The sequence below is a fragment of the Nothobranchius furzeri genome, chromosome 15 (genome assembly GCF_043380555.1).
Source record: "Nothobranchius furzeri strain GRZ-AD chromosome 15, NfurGRZ-RIMD1, whole genome shotgun sequence".
In the NCBI taxonomy this organism is placed as follows: domain Eukaryota; kingdom Metazoa; phylum Chordata; class Actinopteri; order Cyprinodontiformes; family Nothobranchiidae; genus Nothobranchius; species Nothobranchius furzeri.
Window position 1 is genome coordinate 54,449,985 of NC_091755.1, and position 24,067 is coordinate 54,474,051.

General features: G+C 44.4%; 1 protein-coding gene across 2 annotated transcripts in view; it reads right to left on the reverse strand.

Moving 5' to 3' along the window:
• plxnd1 (plexin D1) overlaps positions 1–24,067 on the reverse strand; it is a 77,486-nt gene that overhangs the window by 28,649 nt on the left and 24,770 nt on the right. Inside the window, exons 9-19 of one of the 2 annotated variants that reach the window (XM_054746113.2) lie at positions 23,098–23,196; positions 21,560–21,649; positions 20,456–20,564; positions 18,915–19,072; positions 15,609–15,754; positions 9,546–9,651; positions 8,167–8,306; positions 7,604–7,783; positions 7,395–7,479; positions 7,016–7,285; positions 976–1,125 (exon numbers count right to left, since the gene is read on the reverse strand). In XM_054746113.2, coding sequence (XP_054602088.2) covers positions 976–1,125; positions 7,016–7,285; positions 7,395–7,479; positions 7,604–7,783; positions 8,167–8,306; positions 9,546–9,651; positions 15,609–15,754; positions 18,915–19,072; positions 20,456–20,564; positions 21,560–21,649; positions 23,098–23,196 — 1,533 coding nt within the window. Of the gene's footprint in view, positions 1–975; positions 1,126–7,015; positions 7,289–7,394; positions 7,480–7,603; positions 7,784–8,166; positions 8,307–9,545; positions 9,652–15,608; positions 15,755–18,914; positions 19,073–20,455; positions 20,565–21,559; positions 21,650–23,097; positions 23,197–24,067 lie in introns of both variants that reach the window. The other variant, XM_054746112.2, reaches the window with a different exon arrangement.

A 24,067-nucleotide genomic window follows, 5' to 3' on the forward strand; every position in this document is an offset into this window, starting at 1 on the left:
GCCACAAGCTTTCCCTGAATGCAGCATACATGCATTTATTTAAAAGTGCCAACACGAAAGAAAACAAACGTGTGCTGCTTATTTATGACCCTGTCAGTCGGGCACTGAAACCCTCCCTGGTTCTCCCGCGCGGGGCGGCCCACCCGTTTGTGTTATGACATCTCGTCTGACCCTTGCCCTGCCTTCACGTCGCTGCTAATTGCTCGTGTTTATTCTGAGACATCCTGATAGACAGATGAGGTGGGTGGGCACCAATATGCAAGAAGGGAAAAGGTGAATTTTTCCTGTGGAAATGAAAGCAACAGCTCTACCGATGACTATCAAAAACACATGTTTATTGAATAATTTCAGCAAACCACCCGTAGACCTGCTCATATTTCAACATTGATTAGGTCTTTTTTACCCTGCTTAATAAATGTCTATCTGAGCAGAGCAGAACGGATGAGAACACCAGATGGGATAGAGAACTGGGCAGAGGATTGAGAGCATTTGGATTTATCAGGGCTGCACAAGGATGATGTATGTCTGTAACTCCATTACTAGAAAGCAAAGAAAACAAGAGATGCTCACAGACTCAGAATAATTGTGTATCAATATGAGTGTCTGCAGAGATGGATGGAGTGACAAAGGCTAAAAGACATAAAACCGTTGATGAATACAGCATGTCAGTGTGTTTGTTGTTGTTTCTGTCACTTGTCACCTGACTAATGTCACCATGGCACGCTCTGAGGCTAGAAACCATTCATAATGCACCTAAAAGTGGCACCGACATCTTACTTGCAGAGCACGGGCCTGTGCACATCAAATCTGTTTCAGTTAACATCACAGATGGTCCTGATTCTGACTAAATATTTGGCTTAAACACTACATGACAGATGGGCGATGAGCTTAAATTATCGAGGCCTCTGTGGAGTGATGTTTTCAAGATGAGGTTAGGCTCGTGTTCGTAATCTATTGAGGTGTTTTCATACTTACTGTGACAGGCAGCTCGCTTTCGCTGGAGCTCAGCAGTCCGTTGATGGTGCAGTGGAACAGCTGGTCATTATGGAAGCTGATGTTACAAGGATAGGAGCCAATCATCACCGAGTACTCCTCCGGCATCAGCTCCAGGTCGCTCGGCACTTTCTGCTCCAGAATCATAAAAAAATCAGCCGTCATGGTGGGAATGCGACTTTGAACTAGCACATAGGAGCAGGGCTGCGGCTGGCCTGTTGTGTGACACGCTGGAAGGCAGTTCAGCTTCAAGCAGCAAACATTCCTCAGCTTTCTACAAACACTTGGGTCCAGCAGAACACTCAGCTCCTTCAGAAGCCTGTTGTAAAAAGATCTGCCCTACTTCCATCCAGTGCCGCCTCCCACTGCTGGGAGCCATTTTAACCAGAGGACCACTCCTCTGATTTTACACTTTATGTGTGACATTAAGTCATGTGGAGCGTAGAGGTTTCAGTATGACTGCTTTGTGTCTTCCGCGGCTCTTCGGGGAGCTTCCTGTTCTACCCTGGTGACGTTTTCATGGCTATCATGGGATGGCTGCTTCACACAATGCGGGCCAGAGAAGTCACTGATGTTAGTAAAGATCTGTCAGTAAAGATTCAAGGAATTCTTTTAACTGGGATGCATTATGGGCATTTTGCACTTATGAAGCTGATCTAAAGTTATTCAAGGGACTGGATCCATTTGTCCAAACATTTTATTATTCAGCCTTCACTACTATTTTTTATTTCTATGGGTCTGTTGCAAATCTTGGAACCATCTGCAGGAGATTAAATCCCTGAAATAGCCCTTTAATGTGAATACAATAAAGTGCCTCGACTTGATGGATTCCTGCTTAGAACGTCTGCTGAAGACGTTTCTTACAAAGGACAGCCATTTTAGCCCTACAGGGACGTTTTATAGGGTCTGAATTTTACAGCTCTAATAGTTCATTGCCATATATATGCACTCCCCTGTGTGGGCGGTCGCCCTTCAAGCTCAGGTCGTCCACATGGACGCTGGAAGCTTGAAGGTTCTGCTCAGTTAATTCTTAGGCGTGTGATCTTTTGAACAGAGATCTCTGATGCTGAAGCGTTTCCAGTATTTATGGGTCAAAGCTGCAAATACTTCAATGAGCACTAATTCTGCTGTAGCCTTCCTTTTCCTCATCCTCCTCGCCTTATCAACTCTTAGTATTTTTAAATTCTCTAGCTTCTATATTTTCATCTTGGTGCTGGTGATACTGGGGATCTGTCAAACCCACTCAAGCCTTCATGGTGTATTCTGGTCCACACCTTGGTAATAAGTTGGAGCCTGTTAGAGGCAACATGTCCACTGAGCCCAAACCACCACCTATCTAATGGGTTGTGTGTTTATCACTGATTTGCATCTCATGATTTCTTGTCTACTTCCCAGAGAGCAATAATGACTTATCTAGATACTGGGAACGAAAGAAAAACGAAGGAATAAACCACTCCATAAAAGAGCTTTTGATTCAACTGACTTAAACGTCTCAAAAGGAAGTTTACACACGTTTGGAAGCTGTAATTACTAAACTCTTCTTCCAAATTGGTTGAGAGTGATGTCAAATTAAGCTGAGAGTCTGCACTTTAAACCCGTAATCAGAAGAAGACTTTTACTGCAATGTGCTTGAGTTAAAGGCTAGAATAACACCAGCTCTTTTAGTCTTAAGTGTAAAGTTAACAAACGAGTCTTAAAGCCTCTGCCCTTTGACCTGAAAGAAACAAGGCGCAGAAAAATCATCTTGCACGTCATTAATGGGGAAACTCACGACATCCAGTTTACAGAGATGTTGAATTCAGAGTCTGAGTCGGAACACGTAACCCTAACCCCCTGCACACGTTCACAGTGTTTTCCAGCATCAAATAACAAATCACCAATAAATGTTCCTAAAACAAACCTATGGTCAGCGAGGTGACGTATAGGTGAATCAGCAAAAGTAGAAAAAAGCACCTGGATAATGTTTCTAAAACGCGTTTTTTTAGTCAGGATGTTCCCGTGTGTTTAGACAGAAGGGGGCGGGACTAATACTGCAGCCAGCCACCAGGGGTCACCATCTTGGTTCTAGCATCGCCTCCTGTTATTCAGTTCTGTGGTACAGCCTGCTCACATGACCACATCATTGTTTGTTCTTTGTAATTAACCCCATATAAACAAAGATATGGTTGTTATGATGACTAATCTGAATCAGGACCGACTAGCCAGCAGGAAGCAACAATTTCCCTTCAAGCTAACTGGGCCAGTTGAGGAAGCAAGTGTGTTTATCACTAGCGTTTCCTTTTAGTGATTGCACCCTGAGGGTCTCTGCTGCAGGATGCAGCCTCCTGCATTATTGTCAAAAAGGGCTTCCTCACAACAGACACTAGGAGCACACTCATTGTAGGAAAATGATGAGGGACACAATCCTAAACGCTCCACTTTTTCAAGCATCGTTGCCAAATTTTGCTCACTAAATTCTAAAATATAATCAACCGTTGTTCTTAAATGGAGTCATGCTAAATACTAACTTTTCTAGTAAAGAAACACTCTTTTCAAGTGGGATCCACCTTCCTTAAAAAGAAAACAGGAAACAACAGTCGAGACGCCCGCGTCGGCAGGCGGAAGCAGCCATTCCTGCAGTGGCCCCCTCCCAGAACACAGAAAAACACATAAAGTGGAAGTGGCATCGTGTTCGAACTCGCATATCTGTGCTTATGCCACATGGAGCCACAGCCAGCAGACCTTTAGGGTGATGAATCCGAGCAGACAGGTGCTTAGATCAGCCAGAACGTACAAACATGGAGCCTCCTGCTGAGCTGCCACGCACCCCCCACCTCACACCTCCAACTGAAATCAACATGTTTAACGGGACAGGGCCTTTGATGTACTTCATGGGGATCTGAATAAGGACACACTCAGCTGTAAACCACCGGGGGAGTCACGTGGTTGGTGGCAACACTTTTAGAGCCAAACAACAAGACAGAAAATATCTAGTTGCACAGACAGATGGGAAGGAGAGCAGGTCAGTCTAGCCTGAATATATTTGTAATTTATAACTGAAATTTTCATTAGTTTCAGTTTTTTTTAACCCTCATGTTGTGTTCTGGTCACGTTTGACTGACTTAAAAGTTCCACCTCTGAAAACAGTTTATTTGTTCAGACTGACCTAAGATTCGATGACTTTGTCGATGAAGGAAGTGATCACACGAAGAACGTTTTTTGAGCTGCATACGGTTTTGTGCATTTTGTTCAACTTTTGTAAACTCTTCAATTTCCTGGTCATTAGAAATAATTGGCGACAACAACAGCTAGTATGAAAAATGAGCTCACGTTAGCTGGACACAAACATGTGCTCACGGACAAATACAAGCATAGACAGGCGCACACACACACACACACACACACACGGAGTCATGTAGCAACCACTGCAGGATCCTTTGCCCAGTAAGAGTCTCTCTGCAGCAGGAACATCGGTGACGGTCCTCACAGAACATCACAACTTTGTTTGGTACACTTTAAAAGGGTCCCTTTGTGATTGTTAGTTAGTGCATTATTAAGCATTAATAAACTGTTAAATAAAGTATTAATTACGTAATGAATTACTAAGAAGACCCCCTCCTCCTGGCTCTTTGGTCTAACATAGTTAACAGTACTGAGAACCTTAATGAAGGGACCCTTTGTTTAATAATGCTTAATAAGGCTCTAAGTAACATCAATAAAGGCACCGTTATTGCAAAGTTTTACACATTGTTTCAATCTCAGTGACCTTTTCTCATAGCCTTAGGTATATACCATTTTTAAGACAGCACCATGGCATATCTATGTACTGTGAATGAAGTTCTTCAATGCCACATGGACGAGGAGAGGAGAGGCCAGGAAACCGATGATGAAGATGTCATGGAATATAATCCAGACCAAGAATTAGATGATGAGAGGGAATCCAGTGATGAAGAGAGAAGACCATGAATGGGACCTTGTCCTGGTCTTCACCCCCACCTGAGGAACAAGCTAGCTTTCTGAGGAACATGTCATCAGGATGACTCCAGGTAAGTGTACCTCGTCCCAGACAGATGACATCAAATCCTGCTTTGACTTGTTCCTGGCTGAGTCCATTGTAACCGCCGTAGTGAACGTGATGCTTCATGACTGAAATCTGTTTATGAGTTGTCACATGTGGCTGTTGAGGTTATGTTTTTTCGATTATCAGGCAAAAACTCATCTGATTAGATGGTTATTGTGCTTCTTATTTGCTTTTAAATAATACTAATACTGGAATTAAGTGTCACGTCCAGTTTTGGGATGATTTATTTTTTAGACAATTAAAACATCCATGGATGTTGTTGACCAGGAACTTTAACCTAAACCAAAGTAAACAGTGGACCATGTTTACTGTTTTCTAGAAGTTCACAAATTGTTAGAATCACTTAAAACGATTAAAAAGTCTAATATAACAAATAGAGATATTATGTATTAAAACAGTATTTATGGTGAATCTAGTGGAATGGTCATTTTTGACTGGGACCACAAAGTGGTTGAACACAACATGAGGGTTAATATGAAATAAGAAAACATTTATTTTTAAAACTCCATCCATCTTCGGCCGCTTATCCGCGGTCGAGTTGTGGGGGCAGCAGCCTAAGCATAGAGGTCCAGACTTCCCTCTCCCCAGCTACTTTGGCCAGCTCCTCCGGGAGAATCCCAAGGTGTTCCCTGTCCAGCCATGAGACATAGTCCCTCCAGCGTGTCCTGGGTCTTCCTTTAGGCCTTCTCCCAGATGGACATACCCAGAAAACCTCACCAGGGAGGCATCCAAGAGGCATCCTGACTAGATGCCTGAGCCACAACAACTGGCTCCTCTCGATGTGGAGGAGCAGCGGGTCTACTCTGAGCCTCTCCAAGAGGACCGAGCTTTTCACCCTATCTCTAAAGGAGAGCCCAGACACCCTGCGAAGAAAACTAATTTCAGCCACTTGTATCTGTGATCTCGTTCTTCTAATCGCTACCCAAAGCTCGTGATCATAGGTGAAGGTGGGAACATAGATCGACCGGTAAATCGAGAGCTTTGCCGTCTCGCTCATCTCTCTCTTCACCACAACAGATCGGTACTGCAGATACAGCACCAATCCGCCTGTCAATTTTGTGCTCTATCTTTTCCTCACTCGTGAACAAGACCCCAAGATGGCTGCGGGACATTATTCCTGACCTGGAGAAGGCATTCTACCCTTTTCCGACTCGAGACCATGGTCTCGGATTCAGAGGAGCTGATTCTCATTCCAGCTGCTTCACATTCAGCTGCAAACCACTCCAGTGAGAGCCGGAGATCATGTTCTGATGAAGCCAGTGGGACCACATCATCTTCAAAAACCAGAAACACAAGCATTAGACCACCAAATGGATCCCATCAACTGCACCAAGCAATCTTGTCCATAAAAGTTATGAACAGAATCGGTTACAAAGGGCAGCCTTGGTAGAGTCCAACTCCAAACAAGTCCAACTAGCAATGTGGACACAAACTTGTCATGTAAATAGCTGCATGTGCTCAGTGGTACCACGAAGAGCTTAACATTCAAATTTGAGCCGATCAAATAGGTTTGGGTTGCAGCATCCAGGTCTTCACAAATCTTCATTAGCAAAACACAAGTTGTAAAATACTAGCATAGTCACTTATCTGAATCTAGTAGAAAACTGGGACTGAAATTCATTATTTTAGGGCAAGTTTTGGGTTGGTTTGTCTGATTGTATCACCTCAGAATGCTTCCACGAATCAGACCTGAATAATAAGTGATTATTTTCATAAAAATCCTGTTATGTTGCTCACTACTTTGCGAAAAAGCAGATGCTGCAAACAAGAGACTCATCCACAATTATGTCAACTGACACGGTTCTCTCTCTTATCGATAGTCTTCTAAACGTGTAACGCTCATCTGTTAGACACATCAGGTTAGGGTGAGACATCAGTTCCCTGATTGGTTAACATTAAAGCTCGACTTTAAACAACAGTAAAGCACAAGTGTGACATCACAGTCTGAGCAGCATCACTCACGTTGATGATGAGGGTCAATGGTTCTCCTGAATGGTGCTTAATCAGCTTCTCCTTGTTGGCTGTGAAGAACTGAGGGTCCTCCACATATTCTAACAGGAAGTGACCTTTGTGAAGATCCCCATCCTCTTCCTCCTGCTTGTTATCAGAGGAGGAAGGGCCGTCTCCGGTGTAGAGGACACCGTTCAGGACAAACTGCACAGAGGTTTCCTGGGACTGAGTGGATGCCGGGGATCGACAGATGATTGTAGACGAGGAGAGCACCAAACAGTCCTGCTGCCAAGAAACCAGCCAACGTGACGCCAAAATTGATTTCACACTTTTAAATCACTTAAACAAGATTTTTCATGTGAAAAGGATAACTACTTGGCTGATCGCTCACCATTTGTCCAATTTCTCGCACTTGCATGGTGACACTCTGCACCAGATCAAACCCCCGGCCTGAAACGGTGATGGTCCTGCCACCGCTGTGACACGCAGGAACAGAAGCATTCAGCCATGACAAAAGATGCGTAACAGCCATAAAATGCATTAAATTATTGTTACTGATGCGGCCCTGGGGATGAGAGAGGAGCTGTTAAGTTCACCCACCTGAGGAAGCTCTTTTTCGGGTGGATGGAGCTGATTGTGGGGTTCTTCTCGTAGGTGTAAATAGTGCTGAGCTCTGAATTCTTACAAGGATGGTCTTCAAACTCCACACACACTGCCACTGACTCAGTGAGTGCCTGCAGGGCCGGTGGCATGACGCATTCAATCATCTCATCTGTTTTCCTGAGTTAAAAAATCAGATGAGGTAAACACTCTACTTGTGATTTCTAAAATCGTCTAACCCTAAAACATTTTCACGATTACAATTGGAGCCATGTTTATTGCAGCTTGGCAGACTTTCACAGAAGTTGCGGAGCTATTTTGGTATGCAATGTGGCGGCAAGTAGAAGTGCTGAGTTTAATCTTGCGAGCGAGATGTGCAGGTCTTGCAAAGCCATCCAGAATGAATATTTAATTATCGCCTCATGCATTCAAAATCCACCATTTAGAAAAAGAAGCTATTAATACATGTAAAGCAAATGAAACAGTAGAAATAATTTGTAAATTTAATGAGTGGAATAAAAAGTCATTAAGACTGCCGCTGGAGGAGTTTCGATGATGCTTACTCTGTGATGGAGCACTCCAGTGTGTCATTCACCTTGACTCTAACCTGAGAGCCAATATCCAGATGTTCCCCTCTGAGGGTCACCCTGGTTCCTCCAGCTCGAGAGCCCTTCTCAGGCTCCATGGACAGCAGCTTTGGGACCTGGATTTAGCAAAGCAACACAGCATCCAATAAACAAAACTTCAGATTCATCACCAGCCATCGGACAGCTTCCACCAGTGGAACAAGCAGACGTGTTCATGCTGATGTTTTCATCTCTTTTTGATGGCATCACTCCCTTCATCCTCTGAGGTTCAAATGTCCAGTTTTTACAGACTGACTGAGGCAGCTGCTGACTACAACGTTAGTGTGGTGAAGAAAACTGCGAAGACAGCCCAGGCTGCATTATGTTATCATGCTGCTGAAGCTAACAGGTCTTAGGGCTCGAGCCAGCAGGATAGCCCTACTGTAACTGTACCGCGGTTACATGAAATCCTGCACACACACACACACACAAAAGGTCCTCGAGCGAAGATGATTATCCCAATTCAAATCTGCAGCTCCCAGAATCAGCATTCCTGCTCTTTCTAAACTTTCAATCCCCTCCATGACTCTCCTCCTCCAGGGAGGCCTCTTATCCTCGCTGACAGGATTCACTTCCTCAGTGAGCGGTGATGGGGCAGACCTATTGTGTTTCGGTGTGTCAGAGTGGGTGTAAGGAGGCAGATGTTTCCTTTAAAATTTTTGGAGGAAGGAGATGCAGTTAGAGTCACACATCCTGTCTCCAAAACAGCTTTTCTGTTTCGTTCCCCCTACATCTACGTCCCGTCAGCCGCATTAAAACTGAGAGATACACAAGGAAAGCCAGAGAGGAGTTCCCACCGCAGCTCCCAGATTAATGTTTGTTGTTTTAGAGGTTTGTTCAGCCTCATGTTTAAAGTTATGTACCGAGATCAGGGTTATATCTCAGTGGGATGATTCACAGACAGACTGTTCCAGCTCTGAATTATGAAACACTCTTTGTCTGTGAAGAAAGAGAAACAAAAGGGCTTGCAAGGGTATTTCCACGGGTTAAACGTTCCGATGAGAGACTGTGTGGGTTGAGGTGAATTGCCCTCAACCAGTGAAATATTCAGAGAGAAGGACGGCCCAACAATCAACATGTTTGTTTCTGTTGGCGGAGAAAGCGAAATGACAAAAGTTCTTCTCTCAGATGGACGTTTGAAGATTCCCACACACTAGCATTCCTCTGAATTATTAAATGCATCTGTTAACACTCAGCTGACACTTGGGAAGGCATTCCCGATGGGGAGCAAGGGAAAGAAAAGAGCTCAGTAGAAGAACAAGCCAGAAGAGAAACAGAAAACCAGCAGGAGGGCGGAGAGGATGGAGAATACTCACTAAATATGAGAACTTCTCTTTGGACGCTCCCGTCCCACTCTGGTTCACATCCACGCGGACAAATTCCACGCTGTCACGTTCAGACCTCCCTGTGCGACACACCAGCCTGAGGACAGAAGCCCCCGATGAGGGATCAGTTAATAAAAACACAAAACGGATCACGCTCACACAGAACACGGCATGTAATTTTGATTTAACAGAGATTTATATTACACCAAATTACAAGCGAAGGGAATCTGATTGTGACACGAAACAAAGACGCGTAATACGTTTTAGCTAATGGTGGTCATGAACTAATTCATCAATCCCTATTGCATTTACATTTGGTATTAAATAAAGCCGGGGGGTCTCAGATATGAACAGATGTAAAGTTCAAAGCTCCTCTGACCAAATGTGTCTAGCCACAGAGGAGATCAGGCGCTGCTGAGGCTTGTTCTCCTCCTCCTGGCTGTGATTAAACCCCGTGCCACCGCTGCACGCTCTACAGGGACGCCTCATATTAATGGCACATAGGGGCATGGACACATGAGGACCTACTGTTCTGGGACCTGAGTGGGATAAACGTACCGAGGGTGGGATGCAGCCTTTATCGTCTCACACGATCCCCCGTCCAGCCTGACAGCTTGTCGGTTTACTTAGTCAGGTTCCTGCTGCTGCGAAGGTTAGAAATTCTCAGCTAGCGACCGCATGATTGACAGAAGAATCGCGGGGAATTTATAAAAGTCAAAGGAGCATCGCTAGGCGTAGAGAGGACCTGTCAGGATGAGCGGTGAGATGAGGCCAGGCTGGACAAATCTGAGCTCGGATGGGGTCAAGTTAGCAAGAGACTTGAGAGAAGTGTGTGTGTGTGTGTGTTTTTAACATTGGGCTTTATCCAGCTCACACAGACACGGGCTCCGTGATTACAGAATCTTAAACTGAACCACTGAAACATTTAATGAGACCAATTAAAGTGTAAATTTGGTTCACTGGGTCTGAGTAGCTGTTGAATAACCTGCAGTGTCTGCAGAGCCCGCTGAGGTCTGTGCAGCTCATTAATAACAAGAGCATCAGGCAAAAGGATGTCATTACCCTCAAATTAAACCCCTGACAGGTACCTGGCACGAGCGCACTCTTTGAGGCAAATGCATCGTTTTATGTGCTTTATTTTAGGGAGAAGAAAGGTGTAGGATGTAAAATTAAACATGAGTTTTCACAAGTTTGAGCCTGAAGGGAACACAAGACAGCGGAGCCTGAATCAGCCGTAACATGCAGGACTGCTCCAGGCTGCAGGCGCTATCACAGCAGCATCACATCGTATGCCGTCTGCTCCTGGAACAGATTCTGTGTAAAATCCTTTTTAGTTTGGGGGGAAATGGGATTAGGATTAGAAAACTGCAACAGAGACAGGCTGCAGCTTTGCAACACCTTGGGTTCATCAAAGTCTGATTTGTTTTATTATAAGAAAGCAATGAAAGTATTACATCTAGTCAGCAATTGCAGGCTGACTTAACCTGGAAGTATTCATTCTAAAGTTATTATTCTAAATGTTCACCGTGTTCTCTATTCATTGTGTTCTTCAGTGAAAGAAAAAGGTCACCTAATCGTATATCTAGCTCTGCTTTTGCCTAAATAACACAATAACAGATGGGTAAATGAAATAAAAGGCCAAGCGTTCCCTAAAGGAATGCGTTTTGATCTTGCATGATCAGTTAAGGCTCAGATTGTGGGATGAATGAGTCTCAACTGCAAATGTAATCTTATTATCCTTAAAATGACCTGAATTACACCCAATGATGTGTTTTTCTAAGGTCACAGCGAGAGCGGCCAACTTGAGTTGAGTTGTAGACACGCTGTTTTACGGTTGGGGTCATTGACTGGAATAGCACCATAATTGAGCTCAGTATTACTGAGGTTGGTGGACTTAAAGCATTTAGCTAATGTCGAAAGGCTACAGTTGCCATTTTGAATCGGTTTGACTCCAGACACGAGCCAGGTGTGAACGTGTGATCAGTGAGGTCCTTCTCAAACTAGCGTGTGTTTGGCCTGACTCTCAGCTGTTAGCATCCCAGATCTGACCTTCTCATCTGTTTCCTGACAGCATTCTCACCATGTTTGTGTTTGCTGATGTTGATCTTCTGAGACAGCCATCTTGAACTGACGTTCACTCACTGATTCATTTTTGAGTGTTTCATTAGCATATAAGAATCACTGATGTATTCGGTGCCTCGCTACATCTCTGCCTCAATTATAAAATTATTAATCCTAATTAAAATTAACAATGATTATCTGAACAAGTTAAATAGTTAAACTGCATCCTGAGTTTGTGCCGCCTGTGGTTCTGGCCTCCCCAGGTCTGTTGCTGGGGTAGTGTGAGTAAAACTCACCAGTGGAGTGACTGTCCAGCTTCCCACACGCTCACTCACTGTGTTGCAATCCTCCTACATTTTTATCGGAGCGGTGTTTCGTACAGCCAGCAAGCGCTAACGAAAAGCTGCAAAACTTCTGCTGGATCTGCAAAAACCCGGATGGGTATTTTTCCGCGTGATTCCAGTAAAAAGAACGCGCTGACTCCTAGTAGGAGCAAACCGAGCCAGGCCGACCCCTGCCCCCAGGAACTGTTGTGGGTTTACGAGGGCAATATTTGGGCAAATACTGGAGTGCTTCTCATCATTTCCCTGGAGTGGCTGGTGAGGATCATCAACAATCCAGTCTGTGTGTGTCGGGATGCGAGTGCTGTCTGGGTGTTGATAAACGGACAGGGCGAGAGCCACTCAGGGTTCATTTGAAGATGATGGGAAAGGTGGCATGGAGAATTTGCGCCAAATATCAAGAGACACACTTGAGTAAATGAGGTCCGCCCACGCTGACTTTGCCATTAATTAACATGTCAACACCGAGTGAGAGGAGAACAGCTTCTGCAGGGGAGCTCACTTTCCTTTGGGCACACAGATGTGAACTTTGACCTTTCTGCACACAAGCGGACGCCTGTCTCAACAGCTCTGGTGAATGAGGTCACATGTACAGGTGTGTGATTACCCCCTTGTGTGTGTGTGTGTGTGTTAAATTAGTAAAAAGGCGTGATTGGTTTAAAAATGTATGAATGACGGTGGAGGAGAAAGAAGTTTCTTAGGTTTGAAACGATGTCAGAGTAAAAGGGGAGGTAATGTTGATTTATTGAGTTGTCCCAGCAGCATGTGTGTGTGTGTGTGTGTGTGTGTGTGTGTGTGTGTGTGTGTGTGTGTGTGTGTGTGTGTGTGTGTGTGTGTGTGTGTAGGTCGAATGTGCTGACAGAGTCAGATGCTGCGATGTGTTATGATTTGTCGTGCCTCCTCCAGCGGTGAGGATGTGAGCCGCTGTCATCACTGCCAGCCCGAAGGAGCCGATGAGAAATGACGGCACGAGATGAGATCACCCTTTGAGTGAAACGTGGACGCTTTGGGTTTGGGGCGGGGGTGTAACTCGTCAGGCTGCTGGAGTGAGTGGCAGGTAGGAAGCGCAGGTCACCCTGGAACTGGTTTTAAAACAATGATCGGCTCCACCGGAGCGCGGCCAGATAAACAGCTCCTTTCAAGGAACAGTACAAATACTGAATAGAAGTTTGGATGTTAATTGTAGAGTAACGGACTTCCACTGAGTTCTGTTTCGCCAGTGTCAAAGCAGGGTCCTGCTGTCTCCATGGTGACAGTGTGATGGTCCCTGAGCTACAGGGTGATAGCGACAGAATTATTTAAATTGAGAAGTGTGCTGCATAATAATATTTGTGAAAATTAGCCTCATGAATACAAAAAAACGAAACCACATGCAGACGGCTGAAATTCAGATTCTAAGAGCTTCAGGACAGAAGAAGTTTAGTACCTGGAAAAAGTCTCAGGAGCTACTTTATCTTAGCAAGAACAGCCTAACTCACTACATCTTACATCCTTTGTCCTTGAAAACATTACCCAATTACATTTAGTCACTGGTTCACCTCGCGAGCTCAACTTGTGTTTCTTTTGAGGTAAAAACACCAGAAACGCTTCAGAACGTTGTAATTAATGCATTGATGTTACATTTAATGTGAGTTGTTTACTCGAGTTTTAAATCAGCAGCATGCTCCTTTATGCATTTCATTAAGATGAAAAAGCAAATTAAAACCTCTAAATGATGCTTCATGTGCAAACAGGTGAACTCACACTGGCTGCAGCTGTTTTTCTTATTATTTGCAGTTATTTAAAGGTCACTGCTGTCATTTTCAACCATGGACTTTCTGAGTTTGCCATTAATGATTGTTTCCTTATTTAGAAAATACCATCTGTTTCATGAGAACGCGTAATGAAATTCACTTTTATATTTTACCAGCAATGTGAATCAGAATAAAGCAGAAGAAGAAAGACAGCGAGTTGAAATAAAAACTTGGTGCAACGTCACGGCAGGATGGTGAAAATGTTAGAGATGAATTAAAACGATCAGCTGGGGATTGGCGTGGTTGGTATTTAGTATGATTGGGTTAACAGTGATCAGCTGATCTGAAACATAAAAGTCTCTTTTTCGTTCTGTCCATGAACGCACCATCCAATCACGTTTCCAGTCCATGAACGCTCTCAAGCACCAATTCCCTGTAGCCATGCCAGATCTTTCAAGTGGAAGTTTTTACTTCATAAATTGTCTTTTTCAAGTAAATCAGAGAACATCTGTTCTGTATAGATGAACTGGGATTGGCTAAATCAGTGTCAGCTCTGCAACTGGTAACGAATCAGTGCATTTATAAATAGGTGTTAAAGAAATTATCCATCAGAAAAAAGAGGTGATGATCCTTGAGCACTACGAAGGACACTGGCAGTGCAGAAATGAGGCTTTATTACTCAGAACGGGAGAATCATGAAGCTTCTCTTTAGTTTAAATAATATCACAATAATTTTCAGTTACATTACAATAAGGCTCATCTTATAATTAGCTAATATTTATAGCTATGCTATAATTAATCTGTAACACTTCATAAATCATTACCATTTTGCATTAATTCAGGTCAACAAAAGATCAAATTTGGATCCAAATCTTTATCTCATCCAGAAATATTAAAATTTTCAGACTAAGTTACTAGTTTGTGAACACAAGGAGCCTTTGCAAATGTGTTTGTTTTGGAAATAATATTGTACTTTATCACTGCACAATAAATATCCACTACTATCTAAAAGACACGTCACCATTTTTATGATCAATAATAAAGTATTATGTGTAAATGATGTTTTCCCCTCATGCCTCTTTTTCACTTTTCTGCCTGTAGATAAACAACCGGATCGTTGGTTTATGACATCAGAGGCTAATGTTAGCACCGAGTCTGGAACAGAAGCCGTTCACAGAGGTCTGGTGAGATCACTCAACACCCCAACCAATGTTTTTATTTATGAGTTTAGCAGATTTCCCACGGCTTCCGCTGAAGCCACATAAAGCTCCACAGCTTTAATGTTTCACTACACAGATCCACCAGTTTCCCCAAAGAACTGGGAGCACGGGATACAGAGTTCAGATTATCTTTGGAAACGACGGAAGGCTGAAATTAGAGATATTTGAACTTGGTAGCCAATCCTGCAATGATTTTAGAAGCTTTTCGTTTTTAAATATTTTCTGAAAGTGTGGGCGAGCTTGCTTCCTGTTTTCAAGCAAAGCCGGCAGCTCTGACCTTCCTCTCTGATTTAGGGGATTTCAGGGCCCTCAGTGTTATTACCCAACATGTCAGCAGTTCCTTCTGTTACTGTGGCTAATCTTCCATTTGCTTCGTTATTCAAATTTTATTTCCGTGCATGTGTGAATGTCTGTTTTCTGTTTGTCATCCACCTGAACACTCACCTGCCTGAAAGCATGTCAGGTTACCATGACAACAGGTAATTGTCACCTATTATCGCAAGTCCTGGCTGCAAGATTACTGCATTTTTTTTATCAGGTCTTTAAATAAGAATCCTGTTTTGCACACGGTGGGGACTTTTCTCACTTTAATCGTGCTGAAAATGTAATTAAATAAGTGCAAAGTGCTAGAAGTTGAACGGAGACACCAAAACACCCTCACGCTCGGGCAAACATGCACAGACAAGTTGTAATACTTACTCGACAGAGACGGTGTAATGCTGAGGAAGCAGATCACACGGAACATCTCCTATAAAGATCTTGACTCCTGCAGGCCTCTGACCCAGGTTCCTGCCTTGTACTGTGAGCAGCGTGCCTCCTTCTGTCGGACCCCTCAGGGGGGAGATCTGACAGGGTGAAATAATGAACAGAGAGAAAGACATGACTGTGAAGATGTTGTAATATGCACAATAAATTAGAGCTCGTAAGTAGCTTACCACCCGAAAATTACTGAAATAATGAAAGGTGATAATTACCACGACAGAGAATAAAGAGAGCGGAAACGCTGCGTCTGATTGAGATGCGGAGTGTGGCGCTGACTGAGACAGGGATCCAACTGAACAGACACATGCTTTAGGTGTGTATACGCACAAAGCAGACTCTTAGCTGTGCCTGTCTGATACTCTTCAGCCTCTAATCCTCTACAGCACATGCAAATAAAGAGAAGGCTAAGAGCCCCCTTCACATCCCACAAGAGACAGACGGAGTGGGAAAGTGAGGGCTGGAGAGGCGAGGTGTAGAGCGCTGCAGAAAGGTGGATGAGTGTGGAGGCAATTTAGAGAACCGAGTGTCGAGAGGAGAGCGAATGCTGATGGTGGTGGTGTGAGAGCAAAGCCTCAACAGGGGAATTAACGCACAGAGCTTTTCCCTTTCATCTGTTTTGCTGCGTCTGCTCCGTCAAATTCCTTAGCCCTGTCTCTGCGGCTGTTCAGAGGCACACTCTCATGTGTCATTTCAGCCCTCGCCTTTGGCCCCGCAACTTTCTGCCAGAGGGCCGTGGAAAAGATGTGTGTGTGTGTGTGTGTGTGTTTGTGTGTGTGTGGGGGGGATCTTCTTCAATCACTGCAACAACAAAAAAAAAAAAAAGAAAAGAAAAACCTTGAAAGATAGCATCTCCCAAACACGGACAGAAGAAATCTAGAAGGGTGTACCGCTGCAGCAGAGCTTCCTCAGCAGCCGGCCCATTTCTCATAATAAACTCCAGGCTGAGGCGAGGTCGCGGTGACCCCTCTGAGTTATTAGCATGGCTCCGGCTCTATCGGAAACCGGGCCCAAAAATGAAAACAGCGTTTGTGTTTGGTCTAGGTGAGAGGTCCAGATACCCATGAGGACCTCGCCGTTGCATCAGCACACATAAATAAACCAGCTGGAAGTAAGAGCTGCAAAGAAGGGATGTTTAACTTTTAACACAGTATGGAAACAAACAGCTTCTTTCTGTGTGACTGGCAGCACAGGAAATACGATGCTTATATTCTGGGTTTGTTTAAAAGTCCTGCATGTGCGACCAGCTAACCTCCTTCATGTTCTGCACCTGATCTGTGAAAACAACCCATTTTCATCTATGTGTGAGGAGAGTTAAAGAGGCACCTATTAAACCGTATATCTGTGGTACCGTTGGGCGCTGATATTAACATCAGACTGAGTGCTCTTCATTTACACCTCTCACAAGTCTACATGTCTTGATTTACAGCGCTAACTCTGCCAGGCCTCCTGGGAGATGGCGGGGTGTGAGTACACCTCTGCAAAAGAAACTTCCAGACTCAAAGCTGGATTTCTGTTAAACACACACATTTCTAAATTTAACATGCTATTAATGCCGCGCGCACACACACATGATGATGATAAAATCCATATACTTTCTTTTTCCTGTTCTGAAAAGATTGTTCCACTCAGCACTTTCATCTTCCTCCTCAGTCCGGTCGCTGGGCTTCGCGCTAATCAAGGCGGACGTCAAGACAAAAACAGGAAAAGCTCCTTGCTTTATGCTGCACCCTGTCCAACTCGCTCTCAGCTCTCAGCTCTCAGCCAGGCCCCTCTGCTCTCTTTCTTTGCGTGTTGTGGATAAACTGTGTTTGGCACTTCCTCGTTTTGGACGCCAAAGTATGTTTTCTTTTACAGCGGCAAAGTGGCCTACACACAACGTGAGAGCAAGGAGCCAGCGGAGATAATAAATGTGTCCTTTGTCTGCTGCTGGGGCGTTGAACAGAAAGCATTTTTCATAATTAGGTGGTGGGCACGAAAGTTTAGCAAATAATAAAGTCCTCCATTTTAATATTATAGTATGGCACAAGAATCGGGTGATGGAGATTGTCTGTGACGCTGGAAAGTGAAGACAAACACGTTTCATTATCTCTGCAACGCCTCTTTCACTACGACTATATAACAAAGAGCTGCTGCAGCGTGTGTGTGTGTGTGTGTGCGCACGCACGCGAGTTTAGGGAGATTGGATCTTTTTGCAGTAAGCTGGAGAACTTGGGCTCTAACCCCTGCAGATTCTCTGGGAAAACACGGCTGCCAAAGTGTTGCATCACACACCCGACTGAACCACAGCCCCTGAATCCTCTCCTGCGAGAGCCAGTGGGGAGAATGTGTGTGAGAGCTTTGCAGCAATGGTCTACCCACACAGACACACATCTCTGGCCAGCTAACGTCAGTCACGTAAGAAGTCCACATGAGTTAGGCACTCAAAGAGCATCCTTTTAGTCACCGTTTGCTGACAGCTACAAAGAAAGAAGGATGAATCGCGAATGCTTCAATATGGCCAGTTTGTGTGACAGATTGTGGGCTTATGTGTGTGTGTGTGTGTGTGTGTGTGTCGGCCTGCTTTGTTCTGCCTGCTTATTTTCCTGGGGCTGACCAGGTTTTATCTACAGGAAGTTCAGGCCGACTGGCTCTCATGTGAGCCGTGCTTCCCATGACCGCCTACCGTAGCTGCACTGATATAAGCTGCAGGAAAAAAAGGCTTGTGGGATCATTCTGAACACAGCGGTTAGACAAATAATGCAAATGAGCTCCATTAAAGGGAGGGGCCTTTAAGCAATTGTCTTGACATGACCACAATCAGATCCCGTGCTGGATAAAGGCACTTTCATTTCTTTTACTAATGTGGTTTTGCTTCTGTTGCGGTTAAAAGTCCTAAATCCCTCATGGCGCTCTTTTTCAGCTTTTGTGGTTTTGCACATCAAGGGTTCAGCGTATATAGCTCCCAGATCACAGTTCACACAGTTTACACACACATTTTGTTGTTACACAGGGCAGAAGGTGTTCCCATGACCCCCTGACTGACTGCAGGCTCTCTCAGCGGCGCCCCATGAGCGATGCGGCTGTGTGAACCATTTTAATAAAAATCTCCTCCAAAAGTCCCTCAACAACTGACACTGGACAGACAGGACATGGCATCGTGTGAGTGACCACACATGATGCACCAGTTAAAGAAATCGAACCCCAGCAGGAAACTGTGTGTAGGGGGAGGAGCCAGAGGATGAGTGAAGTCCAAAGTTATCCTACCTTATGGATTTCTGGAGCAGGACACGGATCCGTGATTGGCTGACAATCGTCCCGCGGCCTGCAGCTGTTTTCACACCAGCCACAGAGGTGTCCCTGGTCCTCGCGGCCCCAGCACTGAGAACAGTCTGAGCTACCCACTCCGCAGTTATACACCTCCACTAGAGGGACAAGGGAGACACAGAGACCAATGTAAAACAGCCAGAGGTAGACAGTAACTCAACACTGTTACTAAAGCCCTGTGCAATTTTGGCAAACTTGTACTTTAATTGAAAATCTGTCGGTTTCTGGCCAAGAGATGACAGCATTCTGGTTTTGTAAGCTTTTAATAGCATTTTAGAGTTCTCACTTCCAGGAAAAACTGTAGAAATGTCGACTTTCTTGGACTTTTACATCCCTCCTCGAAGACTATAAATTACATGGGAACAAACAGCGCCCTGACAGCAGTTCTCTGTGAGATTTTAAACATCGGCGAAGCGGTCTCCAACTTTCTCAGCTCCTGATGTCTCACAAAAGAGAGATGCTTTCTTGTTTTACACAAAACCATTTCTCGTAAAGCATTTCACATGGAATTAAATAGCTTTATTTATGCGCTCGGCTAATTATTGTGATTTTTGTGACAAATGAAGCGTGTCTAAACAGAGTTTGTTTGGACTAACTGAAGGTGCACTCATGAGGTCTTTTCTTTTATTGCTTACATGCACCATATGGTTTGCATGCTCTAAATAAACAGAATAAGCATTTGGAGGATGATATATGCGAGGCTGTAAAAATAAACTGGGGAAGAAAAAGAGTTGGTGGAGTGGATGAGAACAAAGCCAGCAAACACAGATGATTATGTTCTTGTTCCAAAGTGCCTCCCAGCCAGAGGTCCCATTTGTATTACTGCCTGCACATCTGCGCGTGTGATTGTGTGCATATTATGGTGTGTGTGCCTCTGCATGCATGTGATAAAGCGTGTGTCATTTTAAAATGTGATGACGGTGCATGCTGTGTGTGTAGCAGAGGGTCTGGCAGCGGCCCAGGCTTGCTGTTCACTGAACAGCGTATCTGGGCCCAGGACAGGTGGTAACTTTGCTTGTTGTAACTGAAGACGGGCAACGTCGCCATGGTCAACAACGCACGCCACCTCCCATCACCTCACTCACTGTTGTCATGGAGCTCAAAACTGTGTTTGCAACAATAGCTTTGGACGCTGCTTGTATAAGAGGCCGCGATAACACCTTAAATTGCAGCTCCTCATGTTCTGTAATTATTACGCGTAATTAGGCGTTCGCAGAATAACATTGCGGTAAATTACTGGTTGTTGGCAAATGATGTGTTGTAATTCCCAAACTGCTTTCATTACGAGCGAAAGACAGGCTAAAATGGTCCACTCGTATAAAAAACTAAAAAATTTACAGGTTTGATCACTTCCACCCATCTCATCAGAAAACATCTGTGGACGAGCGAGTTCAATTCTCAGAGCAAAGGGGTCGGAGCTGTCTCAGCATGAGGCTGTGTTCTTCATTCATGTCTATTTAATCATGGGGCTTACGGCTTACCTTTCATGGGCTGAGGGCTGTCCAGGAATATATCCTCCGGCTGACTGGTGAAGTATCCTCTCCTCCTGAGATTGAGGTGGTAAACCTGACTTCTCTGAGCAGTGGACAGCTAAACCAACAGAAACGTGGGCGGAATCAGCAAGACGGGTCGCACAGATCCACTTAGTGCTGCACCTCCTAATGACGGGTTCTTCTTCAGCTCAACAACAAGGGTTTAACATAATTACACAAGCTACAAATAAGTTTCAGCACAACAATAATGAGCAGAAAGAATAAGTAAATACACGGTAGATGAAACCTCACCAGTTATTATGCAGCTACATCATGTTTTTGCCTCTGTGCGTGTGTGTGTGTGTGTGTGTGTGTGTGTGTGTGTGTGTGTGTGTGTGTGTGTGTGTGTGTGTGTGTGTGTGTGTGTGTGTGTGTGTGTGCACTTGTCTTTATGGGTTTGTGTGGACCAACCCCTGACGGGAGACCAACATTGTGTGGACATTTACCCGGTCCACACAACCAAAATCCTAGAGGAAGCTTCCTTTGTCCCACCTAGAGTTAAACATAATTTTTGCACCATTCTGGCTATAGTGGAAGTCAGAGTCCACACAAACAACTCAGAAAACGTAGTCCACACAAACCCATAAAAACACGTGTGTGTGTGTGTGTGTGTGTGTGTGTGTGTGTGTGTGTGTGTGTGTGTGTGTGTGTGTGTGTGTGTGTGTGTGTGTGTGTGTGTGAGTGTGTGTGTGTGTGTGTGTGTGTGTGTGTAATAATCCACCTGGTGCATACTAATAAAAACTCTCAAGAGTAATCGTTGGATGAACATCTACATCTGATTACATTTTTGGATAAAACCCATTAAAGATGTCCGTCACAGCTTACCAACCTCAGCAAACACAAAAGTGGCTACAGCTCAGTTCATCTGACAGATTGTGAGCTGTTGAGGTCTCAGCTGAACGTCACATACTGATAACTGATTGCACCAGATCCTAAGTAAGGTCGTGCATCACAGTTTTTGACCAAAACAACAGCACAACCATCTTTTTCCAGCAGTAGATGATCCCTAATCTCCTTTGCTGGACCTTTAATGTTTATTCTCTATTTACTTACCACAACCCCGCTGCACTTGACAGTTGAGTTGTCCAGCCATGTGGCCTCATAGCGCTGATCAGTCCCAAAGTCACACTCCAGATCCTCCCTCTGTTGTGCAAAACACTTCTTACAACCCATATGAAGGATTTAGACAACAAACAAGTGATACTGTGCCGTTTCCACAATGAAACTATCCTCATGTTACAACAAAGTTACTCTCAGAACACTCATGTCTGGCAGCGATTGTCGAGTCTGAAAGAGCACCAGGAAAAAAAAAACCTCCATAATAATTCTGTCTGCCAGAAAAGACGTTCAGATTTCATATTCATAAACATCTGGACTCTCACACCTCGGAAACTCATCTGGGAGTCAGAGTAATGAGTGTGAATTTATTCTCTACAAAATAAGTGCCCAGAGTTTCACTGAGCCACGGAGAGGCAGAGACAGGTAGGAGCAGAAAGGATAAGTAAGTGGAAGAAGTCATTTGTCTGTAAATCCAGCCAGCTTAAAATGCTCTGCTTTGATCGGCCTCTCCGTGACTCCGACACCTTCCTGTGCTTCCTGACACCAGAGACAGATGATGTTTTTGGCTGCCGGCAGGTTATTGTATTCCTGCCGTACTGTGAAAATTTCCCTGGAATATCTTCGGAGTGAATGGGAATATAATGGATGACAACACTGAAAGTGTTTGCTTATTAGTAAAATGCAGTTTTATTTTATTTTCAGATCAAAAACTACATTTCCCCCTCCGTTGCTAACATATGCAACAATTTAGCAGGAATCCCAAAAGGAGCTGAGAGACGGTGATGAGAGGCAGAGTTTGATTGACAGCACATTTCCTGCTCCACTGGCTCGTACGAGATGAAGACGTTGGTCAAACAGCATCCGTTTGTGTAAACTTTCTTAATTAAGAGCAGCAAGAAGGGCCAATCACATTCAGGCTATCCTGAGGAAGTGTGTGTGTGTGAGTGTGTGTGTGACTCAACGTCTGTCACCATAGCAACACACCAGGGTACTTCTGGAAAGGCCAGCCGGGGTTAGGCGTGTGACTGACCACGCCTGGCAACCAGTCAGCACTGGAATTTTTAGCGGATCTGAGTTGCATCCTGTGCATCCTGGTTCTGATTGGTGTGGGATCACATTCTGAACTTCTCCATGTGGATTAACCACGAGAACGGGAGCTGGACAAATATAAACGAACGTAAGCGAAATGAAGCCCCTTCCTCGTGCGCTGCCTCGGACCGATGCTGACAAAAACACAGCTCAGCTCATCACCGCTAGATAACCAGAGACCCGGTGTGCCCAGACAGCCACGCAGAGAGCAGCATTTGCATAAAGATATATTTCAGCTCATTCTCCATCACCTCCTCTGTCTCTCAACACTGACGATACACAGACTCAGGTTTCACTCATTGACCCAAATCCCCCAAACAAGAAAATTCATCTGTGTTAAGCTCAGCTTGAAGCAAGCACACCATATGCTTCTGTTTTATTCCAATCATTTTCACAACATGCATGTTGGAGGACTTCCAATAGCCAGGGGCTGTCTGTCATACCTCCTGGATGTTGCTCAGGGACAGCGTGAAATCTTGGGCTGCTCCTGATGGTGATGGAGGAACATCTGAGGCAATCAGGCTTGGGCAGGAAGCTGCGCTCTGGTGGTGCAGAAGGGGACAGGAAGTGACATCCAGGGGTTAAAGATAACAATGACTCCCCCTCTGATACACACATCCACCACCAAAAATACCTGTCCTGTTTATCTGGGCGAGGAGGAAATGGGAGGGTGAAGCTTTGCTTTGAGGAGAGCAACAATAGCTTCAAATAGAGACGATGATGGGTTAGAAAAACAGACTCACCAGACAGAAACACACTTCCTGATGACCTCATGACCTAAACCTTAAAAAAAAATCTTATGTCTGTAATTTAAATACCCGGAGCAGCTTTAAAGCGCAGTCTTTACTTGCGTTTGCCTGTTTGTGGATCTGAAACATCTGATGGAGATTAGCTTCACTTGCTTTAAAGATGGAGTCATGTTTTCATGGAGCTGTGTAAAAGAAAGGATGTGTGATTTAAAGCTAATCATGAAACAGTCATGGAGCTAAAATGCTGAGAAGACCGCAGAGCAGCTGATCACTCAGCTGTGAGCTTTTCTCAGAAGGGTGAGTGTATTCAGAACTGGAGAGGGAAAAAAATAGATCTGCCGGGCCACACGGGCCATGGGACTTGGCTCGGTACTAAAACTTTAAACGGCGCGCAAATAATTTAATAGCTGATTTAATCTTGATGTTGTCAGAGAAATTTCCAAAAGGATGATGGTAATTTGTTTCAGTGAGGCCGAACTTATTTCGGATGAGCTTCCCTCTTCTGCAGACGTTCTGATTGGGCCTGTAGACTTCTTCCCCATGCTACGGTTCAACTTACTCAATACACATCTACAAAATCTATTTCTACAGGCGCCCTCTCCAAACAAAGGGATAAATACAAGCAGGCTCGACGTTTGGATATGGTTGCCTACACAAATATGGG